This window comes from Sardina pilchardus, chromosome 18 (assembly GCF_963854185.1).
Source record: "Sardina pilchardus chromosome 18, fSarPil1.1, whole genome shotgun sequence".
In the NCBI taxonomy this organism is placed as follows: Eukaryota; Metazoa; Chordata; class Actinopteri; order Clupeiformes; family Clupeidae; genus Sardina; species Sardina pilchardus.
The window spans coordinates 25,717,992-25,735,672 of NC_085011.1; the positions used below are offsets into that span (position 1 = coordinate 25,717,992).

The window sequence follows — 17,681 nt, forward strand, 5'->3', positions numbered from 1 at the left end:
TAAACAGAAACTGAGAGAAAAATAGAGAGAAGCGACAGGGGGAAAGAGAGTGCTCTAGTTCATAAGTGCAGTTTCAGCAGCCTGTCTCTCCTGCATGCTAATTCTACTCCTCTTTTGACTGCAAGGTTTTGCTCAGCATACCCTCATTCAAAAATGAATGTGAGATCTGTGCAAAATCTGAGGCTGGAGCAGCTGATGTCTTGGCAAACCAATCAGGGGTCTGACATCAATCTACCTTGTAAAGCTGTGTTGCCATGGAAACTTTTTTTTATCTTCAGATCCCACCTTTTGCCCTCTTAAATAGGGTTCAGACCAGGTTCCTGACGAGACGAGCCACGACGTTATAAAACCTTAACTGCATGTTGAATGCTCTTCGACGGCTTGCAACTACGTGCAATTTAATTCACACCACTGCGACTCGGTCTTGTAGCGTCAGGAATCTTTGGTGTGAATTGGGCTTTACTTTGCTCAATTTTCTTGTTAACCAGATATTATATCCATGAAGCTATATGTTCACAACCCCACTAACTGGCCGCAACATGTTCTTCAGATGGCAAACAGCTATAAACAAAACAAACACAAAAACCTGAGATAGGCTAAGCAAAATAAAGAGCTGACTGACAGATTGATGGTTAGTAAAAATTCTGAGTTATGAAGAATAAATAGCTGATGGACAAAAAAAAACGTTTCTCTCACCATTTCTGGGCACTTGCACTCAAGGCAGCATGGGAACACCCAGGTTAGAGAGAGTGCACCGCTGCCTTTGGTTTGTCCTATCAGCAGATTGCAAGCTTGACGATTGCAGTGTGGTATTATAATGTTACTGTCTCACAAATGTATTACCGGTAGCCTACTTTCAAATGTATTGAACGGTCGAGAATCAGGTAAAGGCCACATGCATGTGTTTCATAGCCTATGCTAGGCTACATTGTCATCGGTTGAGTGTTTAAATAAAGTCATTAAATCAGTGATAGCGAGCGTCATTGTAACCTATTAAAGGGGGCTATAGGCCTAGCCTAATATCAGATATAGGGAATGAGGGAGGGATGGCGACTTTGTAATAACTAAATATCAATTTTGGACAAATGGAGTCAGCCTACCAGGCCTAGCCTGTATCCCATTGTAAGGCAAAATATTATTATTCATACAATGATACGAACAATGATAGGCTAGTCTGCAGGTCTATGAATAAGGGGGCAGCAGTCATAAGAAGATACAACTCACCATCTAAGTAATCTTTTTATCCAAAACATTTTTATTTAAAAAAAACTCAGTTTGGATAACTCCCCGAGAGTAAAAAGCAGTGGAATATGCATTTTTTTGTTTTCCAGTGGTCCTGAAATTTTGACGCTGTCATCTGGAGCTTAGCATGAAAAACTCGGTGCATTTCTGACCTCTGAGACATTCACGTTATGTGTGAACATCCTGCAAGAATTTGTTTACGAATTACGAATTTTTGGGCAGAAATAGACTGTTAGGCCTAGTGCCATCCAGACGCACAGTCGAGAAACTTCTTGTTGTTGTTGCTGTTATGTTTTTGGTCTGTCATTAAAAAAAGAGAGAAGTTTCAACAATTATTTAATTATTTACAAAATCACTTAAATATTTAATCTAATTATGCAAAAGTAAATCTTTCTGACTGTGTAGCTCTAATGTTGAATGGAGGGAAATGTGTCAAAATTTTGTCTGAGGTCCCCCAGACCCCACCACAAATTCGGTCCCCCCAATGTTGACATCTATGGCCTTGCTGTAAGGTGTCCCAATACGGAATTGTACAAAAACACATACAGCAAACATCTCCTCTGTCTGCTAGCTCCCTGTCCCCTGATCACACTGTAAAAAAAAACACTGTCTCTGTAGACAGCCCAGGCTCCACAAACGACAACAAAAACAAACTGGTGCAACGGCCTGCACCACAAAACAGCCAAATACCAACGAGATGCACATTTTGGAGAGTTTCAGTTAGAGCTGAATATTGGGAATTGTCCAAGGGATATCGCGGGGCACTATTGAGTAGCCCCTATGCAACAAGAAACAGCAAAGAAAAAAACATTTAACCAACGAAACCAGCTCCACCAAGATTTTGGCCTTGGGCTCCTGGACTATGATAAGCATATTTTATTGTCATGGCTATAGGTTGTATACTGAATTATGATTTTTCTGCTTAGCCTATTTGAGTAAACTTATTATAATTAAAAAAATAAATAAATAAATATTGAAGTACTTGAATACTTCAACGTATTTTGTTAGAAACTACTATTGATCTTTTCCAATCCTGCGAAATACAAATGACAAAATACACTAAAGTATAAATACGTATTTGAAATACACATAACATACTGCAAATGTCTGAACACACACACACACACACACACACACACACACACACACACACACACACACACACACACACACACACACACACACACACACACACACACACACACACACACACACACACACACACACATACACAGACATTTATGCCTACAGACAACAGATCCTATCGAGTCGGCCAGCCAGTGCTCATTCACCTCAATTCTGTGGCCATCTGAGACAAGAGTTCTGCTGAGGATTATATCATGTGCAACGCTGCCCTCCTGTGGTCAGAAAAGAATAACATGGTACACTACACTAAATGTCAAACTAAGCAGCATTTTCAAACTGTTACTTAAGCAGATTAAAAATGAAACAAGACGGAAGGTTCCCAGTAAACTTCAGGTGAGAATTTCTGAAAGAGACAAAATATTGACACATACCGCATACCGGTATGCTTTGTTCTTCCTCACTGGAAAAAAAAATAGTTTTATCTTCTACAATTATCACAGATCTTTGCTAAGGCCAGTTTATTCTACAATACTTTGATGCACCAAACTGTTTTTGATAGCATATTAAATGCTTTTAATATTTGGAGGTTTATAATTCAACAACAATCACAACACAGTGACATGCCATTATATTGTATTTCCCCAAACTAAATCACATTTAGGCAAAAGAGTGACACACTTGACCGACAAAAAGTAACAGTTCCCTTTGTCTCCACATCTGAGAAGTTCTGAGGTGGCACAGGGTTTTTGTTCCTTGGTTTTCAGGAAAGCTGACATGCCTTTTCAACAGTGGTATAGCTCTGGTCGATCAAAGTATAATACACTGAACAAAATTATAAAACATGTACTGTATGTTGACTTGTTTTTCCCCCATTTATCATGGGCTGAACTCAAAGATCTAATGATCTAAAGATCTCAATACACAAAAAGCCTATTTCTCTCAAATATTGTTCATAAATGTGTCTGTATTAGTGGGCATATTCCTCTGCTGATATAATCCATCCATCCAATAAAAGGCCACTCAAAAATGTTTTGATGTTAGGCCCTATTTTCTGACAGAAAGCTGTGCAGATATTGCAGTAACAAACTCTCTGAAAGTATGATGTGATAATATATTAGCCTATGTATGTTGAGGATAAACTATTTGCATCTCATGAATTGTTTTCATGTTTTTGCATTCATGTATGCCAGTAGAAAAATCTTGTCATATTTGTGTAAGTGAGATTTTCTGGAATCTTTGAGTATAAGAATCATGTGATAAATGATCTATTTGGTATGTTATGATTATGAACACGTGTATATACGAAGTTAATGGCCACCCCATCAGCCAATCAGAGAAGAGAATTCCATTGTTGAGGGAGATAAGATCCAATAATCATGCTCAAAGTATATGTTAAAATGAAATTGAATAATATATGATTAATCAATCCATTGATACTGAACTATCAAACTACATGAAACTGAGCAGAACATGTTGATAATTTCGAGCAAAGATATGTGAGAATTTTCAAGATGGAGGAAAAGATCATGTGAAGTCAATCTTCCTTGATGTCAAATTTCCTTTAGTGCAATAGAATGGGGAACAGAAACACTTGCCGAAACTCGTCTATCACCACAATTTCAAGCTGCTGTTTATTGGGAACTGTCTTCCACTGTAACTCAAACTCTGTTTTAAATCTGTTTGTACATGTTAATTCTGTCTAAAATACACCTGTGTATTTGTGTAGTGTTGCACTATGACAGGACCTTCAGCAGCTCCATATGGGTGTTCAGAGTGCTGCGGTGAGTGAGCACTGACTCACTCAGTGGAATCTTGATGTCTAAACACAAAGCATTGACTTTTGTTGCTAAATGACAATATTTGTCATTGGTCAGTTACCAAAAGCAGTAAATCTTGTGGCAATTTCAGCATAACCTGAGGAAAACTTTCAAACATCTCAATACTCAAAACAAAAAGAGATGATACTTGAAAGAAATAAACCTTCAGTTTAGGCCACTGTTAACAGATTGGATGTACAGTATAACCCTTTAACCGAGATCTAAACGAGCCACTATCCTCACTATTGGACTGAGCCTTTACTACTCCAACCTCTTCTCATGACAAATAAGGCATCAGTGTAACATTTCCCTTTCAGTCTTACAAATAATCAACGCAAAAAGAAACAGTGAAAATAGGCATCATTTTAGATGGCAGATTTATGGAAGTCTGGAGGTATCAATCAAAATTCAATTAAATTCAATTGAAATTTTAAAAAGAGATCAACACAATCACACCCTTATATCCACATCAGTCAACCTCTCTCTGTACTATGTATCATTTGTTAATACAAATTTCAGTTTCTAGCAATAATGGCTTTTCTGAGACGAGTCCAGAACCGTACATTGCTTAGCACATTCCCCTTCCACTTGAGGTATGTGTTCTTTTTCAGATACTTATGAAGTCCAAACAGTCTCCTTATTTTCTTATCTTCCACATCTTCCAGAATGATGATGATGATGCTGGCATTTTGCCTCAACACAAGCCAGGATTGTGCCAGTTCAAACTCAAACTGGCACCAGGAGCTGTCTAGGAAGTGCTGAGACACCACCACAATGACTTTTCGGCTGCCCATAATGCCTTCATCCACTATATTGGAGGTAATCGACTTTCCAGCTTGGAAATCTCGCTCATGCAGGCAAAGCTGAATTGGGGGAAGGCCTTTCTCAAGGTTTTCCACAAGCTCTTCCAACACCCAGGTTTCATCCTTGCTTGAGTAGATCACAAAGGCATCGTAGGTGAATTCTTCTTGTCTAGACATTCTGTAGCCTCTTAGCAATATGAAGCAGTAGTGTATATAGAACTGGTACTTATACAGCAATGCAGAGAAGAATACAAGTACAGCTGCTAATATGGAAACAGTTATGATCCCATTGTTTGTGGGAACACAGTGTGTGGTGTCAAAGTTTATCACGCTGGAGTTCATGGATGAGGATTTGCATGATATTAGTTGAGGATCTTTTAGAATTGACTGATGGTTAATGATCCAGGAAATAAATTCAGTTTGAGAGCAGGAACAGTTGATGGGATTGAAGGACAAATCAAATACTGAAAGATTTGCTGGAAGTTTCTGAAGAATGTTTGGAGAGATGCTGGCTATGTGGTTATTTTCTGTATGCAAATACTTTAGTTTCAATAAACTAGGACCTGTGAGAAAGTCCATTGTGGTCAGTTTGTTCCCACTAAGAATCAAATGTTTTAAATTATGCAAATCCTGGAATGAAGTCAAGGGTATGTCTTCAATGGCACAATTTGAAATGTCCAGAAGCTCCAAAGCTGTGAGATTTGAAAATAATTGGCCAAAAATGCCTTTCGCAAAGCTGTTACCAGCAATTTTCAATTCTTTCAGACTGCTCAAACCATAAAACATTACTATGCTTTTGAAGATAATTTGTGAGTGGGAAAGGTTGAGAGTTTTTAAATTCTTAAGGTTTTGCATAACAGCCAAGTCATGTTCAAGCTCTACTTCTGTGCCATGAAGATCCAATATTTCAAGAGACGTTTGATTAAAAAATCCATGGTCTCTTATTCTAATCTTCGCATTCTCACTCAGATTTAGATACCTGAGTTTAGGGCTGCCAATAAATTCATTATCACAGCAATTCATGATCAACTCATTATGACTTAGATCAATGTAGTCTAGACTAGGTAAATCAGCAAAGCTTGTAAATTTTGGTGGCAGGAGATTGTAATTGATGACCAGTTTCTTTAAATTGTGTTGATGAGATAGTAGAACATCTGGTAGTATGGCCATTTTGCCTTTAACAACAACAATCTCTTCAAGGTTTGGAAAATACACATGCTCCCTGTTAATTATTCCAACTTTGGTCAGAACAATTTTTGTAGAATTACTCATGCAACCAAGGATGTGATTGGGTAGTTTGAAATAGGTGGAGTGATAAAAATATATCTCCTCGAAGTTTATGAAACAAAGGTTTTCCAAAGAATCTGGATTTATTCCGATCCTTCCTGTCTCAATAAAATGTCCTATTTTCAACCTCTTCACATTCAAACCTCTAAGACCCCCAAGAACTTCTCTACTTCTGAATAAGGTTGTGTCAAATAAATTGATCTCTTGCAAATAAAGGCCATTACATGCTCCAGTTTCTATGAAGGATATTGGGTTTCCGGCCAATATTAAAGTTAAATTGCTACTCATCTGACGCAAAACAGAAGTGTGAACAGCTCTGATGACAGATATATTGTTTTTACGAAGGTCCAATAATGTGAAGTCCTTGAAACGATCAGCATACATTGGAAGGGCCAAAGAAAATAACCTGTTTGTTCCAACTTTTAATTCCTTTAGGCTTGTTAAATTCTGCAAATTAAGACTGTCCAAGGAGAGCAGACGTATGTCTACAAGAACAAGCTTGTATATTTTTACCAAAACATTAATGCTGTTTCTTCCAAAATATTTAAGCGGATTTCCAGTGAGGATCAAAACAGACAAATTCCTTACATTAAAGAAGGCCTCATTGTCAATGTGTTGGATGTGACATCTGTTCAAAAAAAGAGACACAAAAACGTAGGACAGTGTGACATAATCTTCACATTGTGCATATTGTCCTCACAGTGTTAGTTTAGATAGTAATGTCTAAGAAATTAAGTAAAACAAAGAAGCCCTCCTTTTACCTTGTGAGATCAAGATGTTGTAGAAGTGGTAATCTCAGGAACATTTGTCTCTGCAATGTTGTGAGGTAATTAAAACTGAAGTCCAAATGTTGTGTGGAGGGAGGGATACTGGTTGGTATGTAGCTCAGGTTTCTCTTGCAGCATGAATATTGGAGACTGGGGATGACCTGAAAACAAGAGAGACTTTTTAAAGTCTACCGTACACATTATGCTGACAGAGAATTAGGCATATTATGCAAACATTTCTGTACTGTACCTCCAAGCATGCCTCCATATCTTCATTCATTTTGACTGCCCGTGCAGTAGTAAAAATCATCCATATGACTGGAAATGCAATTCTGTGTACTCGCAGAGATGTCATTTTGATAAAAAGCCTTAATTTATTTGGACAACACAGGGCATTGTGTAGGCTTTCCTGAAATACCAATGAGGAACAAAAACCACGTGCCACGTGATTGCGTAATTTCTCAGACATGAGAATGAAAGAACTCTGACTATGTTACTCTTTGTTTTGCTATTCCATATCATGTCAAGTCAGGTTTATTTGTAGTGGCCATTTAAAATAACAGCTGTTGACCAAGGGTGCTGTACAGTGCCAAGCAGTGTAAAAAAGTAAGATATAAAAGATTCAAATGGTATAAGACCAAGGGAAAGGTGAAAAAGCTACGACACAAGGAATACAAGTGAGCTCTGCTGCAGCCACAATATCCATTCTGCCACATCACAGTGTGGAGTGTTACCTCTTTCCAATTTTGACCACAGGAGGGCAGTGTTGCAATAGGACCCTCTCAGCAGAGATCAATCTATTTTCTGTTCTCATAACAGGCTTTATCTGTATCTATTATTTAGGCTCAAAGATCTGGTTATGAAAACCACTAAATATTACAGGGCGATTCTGAGGTCATCTTAACTAGAACCAGCGAAGAAGATCTTTATCTGTATCAGAAGTCCAGAATTTTAGTTGAAATCTATGTCTTTACAATTGTTAAAATTGCTTTTCAAGATCAAGTGAGTGAGGTGCTCTAAGCAATCTCCTAAGCTCGCTATTCCCTTATAATAGAATTGTCTCTAAAAGATTTGTACCAACTCGAAAAGATATGCACAATATACCTATCTTTGTAAATACAGAAATACAAATATACAAATGTGACATAATGCATGTCTTTGTAAAGATATGGTTGACATTTGTAAATAAATTGGCTTTATGTGTGGGAGGAGTTGTATTCTGCATTTGCGGATTTGTGGATGAAGTCATTTTGAGACATTCTTATCGCACAGCGATCAATAAACAAATACCCCAAAATACACCCTCCCCTGAATAACCAGTAGATGCCAGTGTTGTCCCACACACAAAGCCAAACATTTTTATTTACAAAAGTCAAAAATATGTTTTTGACACCCAGAAACTGGTTAGGGTGGGGTGGGGTGGGGGTCAGTTTGTTGTCAGTGCACCACAATGTTAGGTGCTGGACCTCCTCCCTGTTATCTGTAGGCCGTCTCATCGTTGTTGCTGATGAGACCAATCACCATACTGACGTCTGCAAACTTGACAATGGTGTTACAGCCATGTGCAGGTGTGCAGTCATAGGTGAAAAGGGAGTAAAGAAGAGGGCTCAGCACACATCTTTGTGGTACGCCGGTGTTCAGGGTGATGGTTGAGGAGGTGTGATTATCAGACTGAGGTATGTTGGTTAGGAAGTCCAGAATCCAGTCATAGAAGGAGGTAGGCTACTGATGACCAGTTCACTGAGTTTGGTGATCAGTTTGGAGGGGATGATGCTGTTGAATGCTGAACTAAAGTCAATGAACAGCACTCTCACACAGATGCTGCTATTGTTAAGGTGGGACAGGGCAGAGTGACGTGTTGTAGAGATGGCATCCCCTGTGCTACTGTTCTGACGGTAGGCAAATTGGAAGGTCCAGTGAGGGCGGTAAACAGGTCTTGAGGTGGGCCAGGACCAAGCACTTCATGATAATGGGGGAGTGAAACTGGACGGAAGTCATCCAGGCTTGTTGTAGTGGAGTGTTTGGGCACCAGCACGACGGAGGTGGTTTTAAAGCACGCAGGGACAGCTAGTGACAGCTAGTGACAGATCAAACATGTCAGTCCAAATGTCAGTCAGTATGAGTCCGGGGATACCATCAGAACCATCAGCCTTACGTGCATTAGTCCTGCTCAATACTGCACCTACATCGGTGGCGGAGAGTGTGAGGGGGTGATGATCTGCAGAGCCCTTGATGGCCACCTACTTGTTGTCCCTATCAAAGTGGCCATAGACATGGTTCAACTCATCAGGCAAGGAGGTCTCGGTAGGAATCATGAAGATAAAATATAAAGTACTTTGTTTAAAAAAACAAAAGCAAAAGTGTTACATTAAGCGAGATACATTAAATAAGTAGTAAGGGAAATAGCACACCACCATCGAAAGACATTTAAAAAGTATAAGTATGAGGTGCATTTAGAAAGTATAGAGCACCACTCAACATCAACCATGCCCATACGAGACATATCAAACTGGTGCCTATGACAATTGAATCCCAGTTTACTTTAAATGTTGCTTTCACCGTCATCCAATGCAATTAAGAATTCCACGCAGCCATGTGATGTGTATTCATTCAGTTATATGGGTTCCCTCTGATGACAACTACAAAGCAAGTATAGGCAAAACAATGACAAAAAACTAGAAAAGCAGTCAGAGAGCACAGACCTCCGTCAAGCAAGCTCCTCTGGATGTTTTACCAGTCTGTTGTTGCCAGCGTCCTCTTCTATGCTGTGGCATGCTGGGGAGGAAGCACTAGGAAGAGGGATGCTGGGCGACTAGACAGGCTGGTAAGGAAGGCTGGCTCTGTTGTGGGAGCTGATCTGGAGTGCATCACTTCAGTATCAGACAAAAGGACCCTGAACAAGCTACACAGCATCCTGGACAATGACTGTCATCCACTCTACAGCACTATCATACAGCAGAAGAGCTTGATCAGCTGGAGACTACGCACAACAGACAGACTGAGGAAGTCATTTGTACCCAGGGCCATACAACTGTACAATGCTTCACTGAAGGGAAAAGGAGAGTTGGACTTCTATGCATAGTATATCTGCACCTCCCTCTTATACACTTACATGGCATGGCTTACATGTCCTCTTTTTGTCCATATATTTGACCAATGACTAATGTCTGCACCCATATCTAACTATCCTTGCACTGCTGCTATAACTCTTATATTACTAGGTTTATTTAATTGTCCATATATTTATACTAGTACTGTTATTATTATTACTATGCTTACATTTTGTACTGTACATATTTATTGCTGGTCACTAGAATTTAATCTTGCACTGTTGTACTTACTATGCTTACATTTTGTACTGTACATATTTATTGCTGGTCACTAGAATTTAATCTTGCACTGTTGGACATATTTGCACTACTTGACACACACCTCATACTGGATCACAGTACCAATCCTCAGTACATTCATGCACATCTTATCTATAGTATTTTACTGCTCCTTTAGTCATGTTGATTTGTTGATTTGCTTTGTATTTTCCTGTTTACATTGTATTGTATGTTGTGTGTGGTGTCTTAAGCTGCTGGGACCTTGAATTTCCCCTTGGGGATCAATAAAGTATCTATCTATCTATCTATCTAAGCGAAAACATTAACCGCTTCCTGGATCCAGACGGTAATACGGATCGGATCACTCCCAAAAATCATTTCTTCCTTGGGTCATTTCAGACCTTCCCTGAAAATGTAGTCGAAATCCATCCGTAACTTTTTTAGTTATCTTGCGAACAAACAAACAAACAAACAAACAAACAAACAGACAAACAAACCCAGATGAAAACATAACCTCCTTAGCAGAGGTCAAAATCAATGAGGCCGACTGAACTGGCCCTAACTGACCAAAGAACTTTACAACATCAAGAGTCCCAAACTTCACCCCGTCACCACCTTTTTTCCTTCCCCAAAGAGAGTGGCCACTTTGTCAAAATACTTCTTATTACTCATGTACTAATGATCAGTAGGTCCACAAAAATACATTCTATGGACAATATAAGTTATTACGCTGTATTCCATTTTGTAGATACCCTGGAATAAGGAACCCTTAAAATAAAGTATTACCATGAATGAGCTTTTGGAGTAAAGTTAGTCAGAGAGTAGTATAAACAAGTCAGAGCACTTTTGTTCCTGCGTTTGAGAGATCCTAGTACAGTGCACATATTTTAGTTCCTCATCAGTTCTCATGAAAGCCGGCCTTCTGGCTGTTTAACAATAGCAGAGTCACAAACCTGATAAGTGAAGCTTTTGTCAGGTGTCCCTCTGTTTATTTGCAAATGGCTGCCCTGACAGTACACCGGTTTGCACTGTCAGTCTTGTGGATGGTTCTTCCTAGTCTATGTACAGCCAAGATAACAAAAGACCAAGGAGATTGCTTAGAGGTATAGTAACATGTCTCGTTCAGCTGGAATACATAGTGCCTTATTCTGTCTCACTGTTTATGCAAAGACAAATCTCTCTCTTGTTTTCAGGTCATCCCCAGTCTCCAATACTCATGCTTCAAGAGAAACTTGAGCAACATAAGAAGAATCCCTCCCTCCACACAACATTTGGACTTCAGTTTTAATTACCTCACAACATTACAGAGACACACATTCCCGAGATTACCATTTTTACAACATCTTGATCTTACAAGGTAAAGGGAGGCTTTCTTTGTTTTACTTAATTCCTTAGACAGAATTGCACTGATGCAGAATTGTATTGACTGACAATGTTAAGAATTTATGCACAATGTGAACCCAATTATTTGTTCTCATGGTTTTAAATTTTTTATTGTTTAAATTATTGTTTTCTGTTTTTTTATTTTATTTTATTTTTTTTATAGATGTCACATCCAAAACATTACCAACGAGGCCTTCTTTAATGTAAGGAATTGTACTGTTTTGATCCTCACTGGAAATCCACTCAAATATGTTGATAGAAACAGCATTAATGCTTTGGAAAAATTACACAAGCTTGTTCTAGTAGACATCGGTCTGCTTTCACTAAATAGTCTGAATTTACATAATTTAACAAGCCTAAAGGAGTTGAAACTTGGAACAAACAAAATATTATGTATGGCCCTTCCAACGTATGCTGTCACTTTCAAAGGTTTCACTTTACTGGACCTTCATGGAAACAACATATCTATTATCAGAGCTGTTGACACATCTGTTTTGCATCAGATGGGTAGCAATATAACTTTGATATTATCCAGAAACCCAATATCCTTCATAGAAACAGGGGCATTTGCAGGCCTTTACCTTGTAGAGATCAATCTCTTTGACACATTCACCTCGTCCACAGATGTTAGAGATATTACTGGAGGTTTAAGTGGTTTAGATGTGAAAAGACTGAAAATTGGACATTTCCAAGAAAACACCAGGCAAGAAACAGTACCTCTGGACTACATTTGTGTCATATACTTTCAAGAGATATATTTACATCAATCTAATCCTTCTCACCTACCCAGTCAGATCCTTGGTTGCATGGCTAATTGTTCAAAAATCTATCTGAGTAATATTGTATTAGAAACTTGGGAACATTTTCATTTCCGACACCTCAAAGAAATGATTGTGGTCGGCGGAAAAATGCTCACTCTACCAGGCCACCAACTCTCTCATCAACACAGCTTACGAAGACTAGTCATCAATGACAATTCTCACCTGTCAGTATTTCAAACATTAGTTGATTTACCTAGTCTTGAGTACCTTGATCTAAGTAGGAATGTACTGACCATATATTGTTGTGATTTAGAATTTGTTGACACTCCTAATCTCCGGTATCTAAACCTGAGTGTGAACTCAGCAGTAACAATAAGAGTATTTGGACTTGTAAATCATCCAACTCTTGAAATATTGGATGTCCATAACACAAAGGTAATAGTTGAAAAAGACTTCAGTGATGTTATGGAACATCTTAGGTATTTGAAATATTTGGACCTCTCCAATTCACAAATGACCTTTAAAAACAAACTTTTTCATGGCTTGAGAAGTTTGAAAGAATTGAAAATGGCTAGCAACAGCTTTGCAAAAGGCATTTTTGGTGAATTATTTTTAAATCTCACAACTTTGGAGGTCCTGGACATTTCAAATTGTGCCATTGAAAACATACCCTTGACTTCTTTCCAGAATCTACATAAATTGGAACACCTAACCCTAAGTGGGAACAAACTGACCACAGTGGACTTTCTCACCTGTCCCAGTCTGTCTAATCTAAACTCCATTCATGTAGACAACAACCACATAGCCGCCATCTCTCCAAATGTTCTTAAGAATCTCCCTGCAGATCTTTCGGTACTTGATTTGTCCTTCAATCCCATAGAATGTTCCTGTTCTCAAACTGAATTTATTTCCTGGATCATTAATCATCAGTCAGTTTTAAAAGATCCTCAACTGATGTCATGCAAATCCTCATCCAAGAACTCCAGGGTGATTAACTTTGACCTCACATACTGTGCCAACACAAACAGAGGGGTAATAACTGTTTCCATATTTGCAGCTGTAATTGTATTTCTATTCTCCGCATTGCTGTATAAGTATCAGTTCTATATACACTACTGCTTCATATTGCTAAGAGGCAACAAAATGTCTAGGCAAGAGGAATGCTCTTATGATGCTTTTGTGATCTACTCAAGCAAGGATGAAACCTGGGTGTTGGAAGAGCTTGCGGAGAACCTTGAGAAAGGACTTCCCCCAATTCAGCTTTGCCTGCATGAGCGAGATTTTCAAGCAGGAAAGTCGATTACCTCCAATATAGTGGATGAAGGCATCACAGGCAGCCGGAAAGCCATTGTGGTGGTGTCTCAGCACTTCCTAGACAGTACATTGTGTCAGTTTGAGTTTGAACTGGCACAATCCTGGCTTGTCTTGAGGCGAAATGCCAGCATCATCATCATCATTCTGGAAGATGTGGAAGATAAGAAAATAAGGAGACTGTTTGGACTTCATAAGTATCTGAAAAAGAACACCTACCTCAAGTGGAAGGGAAACGTGCTGAGCAATGTCCGCTTCTGGGCTCGTCTCAGAAAAGCCATTATTGCTCAGAACTGAAATGTGTATTAACTTTGACTTCATTGATAACTCACTCTTAGACTTCCATACATCTGCAAAAGCCTCCTCTCATCTAAATTGATTGGTTTTGGAAATATTGAGATTGAAATGAAAATGTTACACTGATGTCAAATTTGTCATGGGGAGAGTATGAGATAGGATGAGTTTGGCAGTGACATACAGTACTGTAGGTATAGAAGGTAGGGGCAGGAAGCTACGTCAAGGTGATGAAAGTGTTGTGAACCAGTAAATGTACATACTGTGTATTTATGTTGTGTATTGTGTATTCATGTTTATTATGTTGTGAATTATGTGTGTGTGTGTGTGTGTGTGTGTGTGTGTGTGTGTGTGTCTGTGTGTCTGTGTCTGTGTGTGTGTATACGTGTGTGTGTGTGTGTGTGTGCGTTTGAACAGTTTGTCCAGGTAGGAGTGGTGAGTTTAGGAGGTGGCACACATACGTGACCATTCAAAGCGAAATCAGTCGTTTTGCGCACAACGTTACTTTGAGAAAATCAACAATAACAAACTTCTGGGTTAAAATGTTGAATTTCACATTTTCGCATAATTTGACTGTATACAGTCTACCGTTTCATATCGTGAACGCATTTCACGGAAAAACATTTGTTTTGACTGTTAAACCCGGCGAAGATTCAACACATTTGCTGTCATTTCCATTGTGCACGCGCCGCTTAAAAAAGTGATTTCTCCTCTTCTGGCATATCGTGACAGGAGAACCATGTCAACTTTGGATGCGGTTATCTTAGCGATAGTTTGTGTAATACCCTCGATATACATATCGTTGGAAAGCTTAGTTTATGGCCATTCACGTGAGCACAATAACTTAATTTAGTAAATTATACCGAAACGACTGGTTCCGCTTTACAGGGTCACATACATGCAAAACCACAAACACTTAGACACACACAAGGTGTAGATCTTATGTTCTGCTGATGTTAACAGGAAGAGAGGCAAATGTCAGAGGGTGTGAATGTGAGATCTCTAAAATCCCAAATCTCAAAACTAAGGTCAAAAATGTGTGTGTGTGTGTGTGTGTGTGTGTGTGTGTGTGTGTGTGTGTGTGTGTGTGTGTCTGGGGGGGGGGGGGTGTAGTGTGTGTGTATGTATTTGTGAGGAGGGCTTCAATTCACCTGAAAGAGATCTCTATCTGTTGGTCACACACACACACACACACACACACACACACACACACACACACACACACACACACACACCAAGCACAGACCACTAAAAGATTGAGTAAGATGTCCATGTACATCTCTCTTTCTCTCTCTACCTTTCTCTCTGTCTTTCTCCCTCACTCATACAAACACACATCATTGCAAGTGCATGTGTACGTACATATTGGAGTGTTTGTGTGAGTGTGTGTTGCAGTGTGTGTGTGTGTGTGTGTGTGTGTGTGTGTGTAGGGTGACTCTGGTGGCCCTGTGTAAGCTGTAGTGTTTTAAAAAGGATCTATTTGGATCTATTTCTTTAGGTGTAATCACTCCCCATGTGCATTGTTTTCCCTATTGGTGGTTCGGCATGCGCAGTGATATTCATGTTCTACATTGAAAGTAAACTGATTGAACACGAGTGAACTTCAGCTCTGTGTGAGAGTAATTCATTTATTATTATGTAGTCGTAAAGACACGACAAATTGGCGACGAGTATTCCATGAACCTACTGTGCAAATGGAGCCGACCGTATGGAATGACAAGTCAACCGGAGGGAAGGAGAGAAAGCAAGATAACAGCACTAACGATATAGGAAATGTAGAGGCCGAATGTGGATGCGTGAGTAACGTGCATAGTACACAGTAAGCTACGCAACTAAACAAGCTAAAAAGGTTAATCTCAAGACTGACCATGACTTTCGTTGGAAAAGTAGACGATTTTGATAGCGCAAATGAAGACTGGGATGCTTACATAGAGAGAGTGGAACTGTACTGTGATGCTAATGACGTGGAGGATGCGAAGAAAGTCTCCGTTCTCCTCAGTCTAATGGGAGCTAAAACGTAGGCCTACAATCTCCTACGCAACCTAGTTAGCCCTGATAAACCGTCGAGCAAGACATTCGACGAAATTAATCAGATTTTGAGAAACCATTTGAACCCTAAACCTCTAGTGATAGCTGAACTATTCAGATTCCATAAAAGAAATCAGGCAAAGGATGAAAGTGTTTCTGATTATATGGCTGAATTACGAAAACTTTCTCAATATTGTGACTTCAAGGAGGGACTTTCTGATGCATTAAGGGACAGGCTAGTATGTGGCATGCATTGCTCAAGCACACAGAAGAGGCTACTGTCAGAAAAGGCATTGGCAAACTGAAACACATAAAAGCAAAAATTGAATTGGACGACAATGCAACACCAAGGTTTCACAAGGCGCGTCCAGTGCCGTACGCACTGCGTCCGAAAATAGATGCTGAACTTCAGAATCTGGAGACTTCTGGCATTCTTTCTAAAGTTGATTGGAGTGACTGGGCTACGCCAATCGTTCCAGTTATCAAGAAAGGGAAAAGTGGAGGTGTTCGCATATGCGGCGATTTCAAAGTGAGCGTTAACCCGGTGCTGCGTACTGTGCAGTATCCCCTGCCACGAATTGAAGACATTTTCTCCTCATTAGCTGGAGGGGAGAAGTTTTCAAAAATTGATTTGTCACAAGCCTATCTCCAAATGGAGGTGGAGGAATCAAGTAAGTTGTTAACTATCAACACGCATAAAGGACTGTACCAGTATAATCGGCTTGTGTTTGGCGTCGCATCAGCACCAGCAATTTGGCAAAGAGCAATGGATCAAGTGCTTCAAGATATACTGAGAACACAGTGTTATCTTGATGATATTATTGTGACAGGAAAGAATGACAAAGAACATCTTCAAAACCTCAGCAAGGTGCTCACAAGGCTTAGTGAGTATGGCCTGCGAGCAAAGAGAGAGAAATGTGAGTTTTTCAAGAGTGAAATATCATATTGTGGCCACGTCATTGACAAACTTGGCTTACACAAATCTCAAGAGAAAGTCGAAGCAGTACTGAAAGCCCCTAGACCAGAAAACGTGTCAGAGCTTAGATCGTATCTGGGCCTAGTAAACTATTACCACAAGTTTCTTCCAAATCTGGCTTCAGTGCTGCATCCACTGAACACACTGCTGCAGATAGGAATCAAATGGGAATGGTCAGAAAGATGTGAGAAAGCATTCCAAGAAACAAAAAGGCTGATCACCTCTGATGCACTACTTACCCATTATGATCCATCACGCCCCATCCGCCTTGCATGCGATGCATCCCCGTATGGCATTGGCGCCGTATTGTCACACAGTATGGATGATGGATCTGAGCGTCCAATTGCATTCGCTTCAAGGTCTCTGACGAGCGCTGAACGCAACTATGCACAGATTGACAGAGAGGCCCTCAGCCTTGTGTGGGGCATAAAGAAGTTCCACCACTATCTTTATGGCCAGCGGTTCACATTAGTGACAGACCACCAGCCCCTTGTATCTATCTTCAACCCCAGGAAAGGAATCCCTGTGATGTCAGCCACCCGACTACAACGGTGGGCACTGTTTTTGGGAGCTCACTCCTATATGACATTGAGTTCA

The 17,681-nt window shown here is 39.7% G+C and overlaps 2 protein-coding genes across 2 annotated transcripts; one reads left to right on the forward strand and one right to left on the reverse strand.

Annotated features, from left to right (window-relative positions):
* Positions 1-4,461: 4,461 nt before the first annotated feature.
* LOC134063727 (toll-like receptor 4) lies at positions 4,462-7,355 on the reverse strand. Its single transcript, XM_062519414.1, has 3 exons — positions 7,253-7,355; positions 6,997-7,163; positions 4,462-6,863 (listed from the first exon to the last, which is right to left on the reverse strand). Exons 1-3 carry the CDS (start codon positions 7,310-7,312, stop codon positions 4,661-4,663), a joined length of 2,430 nt encoding a protein of 809 aa, XP_062375398.1. The 5' UTR covers positions 7,313-7,355; the 3' UTR covers positions 4,462-4,660.
* A 5,246-nt stretch (positions 7,356-12,601) lies between these two features.
* Positions 12,602-14,083, forward strand: LOC134063598 (toll-like receptor 4). Its single transcript, XM_062519193.1, has 2 exons — positions 12,602-13,193; positions 13,266-14,083. The coding sequence occupies exons 1-2, from the start codon at positions 12,602-12,604 to the stop codon at positions 14,081-14,083; spliced, it is 1,410 nt and encodes a 469-aa protein (XP_062375177.1).
* The last annotated feature ends 3,598 nt before the right edge of the window (positions 14,084-17,681 follow it).

Bases quoted from the DNA above. Each gene is read 5' to 3' on its own strand.
- LOC134063727 (XM_062519414.1), bottom strand. From the start codon at position 7,312: ATGATTTTTACTACTGCACGGGCAGTCAAAATGAATGAAGATATGGAG. The intron at 7,164-7,252 runs GTACAGTACAGA...TCTTGTTTTCAG, and splicing joins ATATGGAGGCATGCTTGGAG to GTCATCCCCAGTCTCCAATA. The intron at 6,864-6,996 runs GTAAAAGGAGGG...TTTTTTGAACAG, and splicing joins CAACATCTTGATCTCACAAG to ATGTCACATCCAACACATTG.
- LOC134063598 (XM_062519193.1), top strand. From the start codon at position 12,602: ATGATTGTGGTCGGCGGAAAAATGCTCACTCTACCAGGCCACCAACTC. The intron at 13,194-13,265 runs GTGGGAACAAAC...CCATTCATGTAG, and splicing joins ATTGGAACACCTAACCCTAA to ACAACAACCACATAGCCGCC.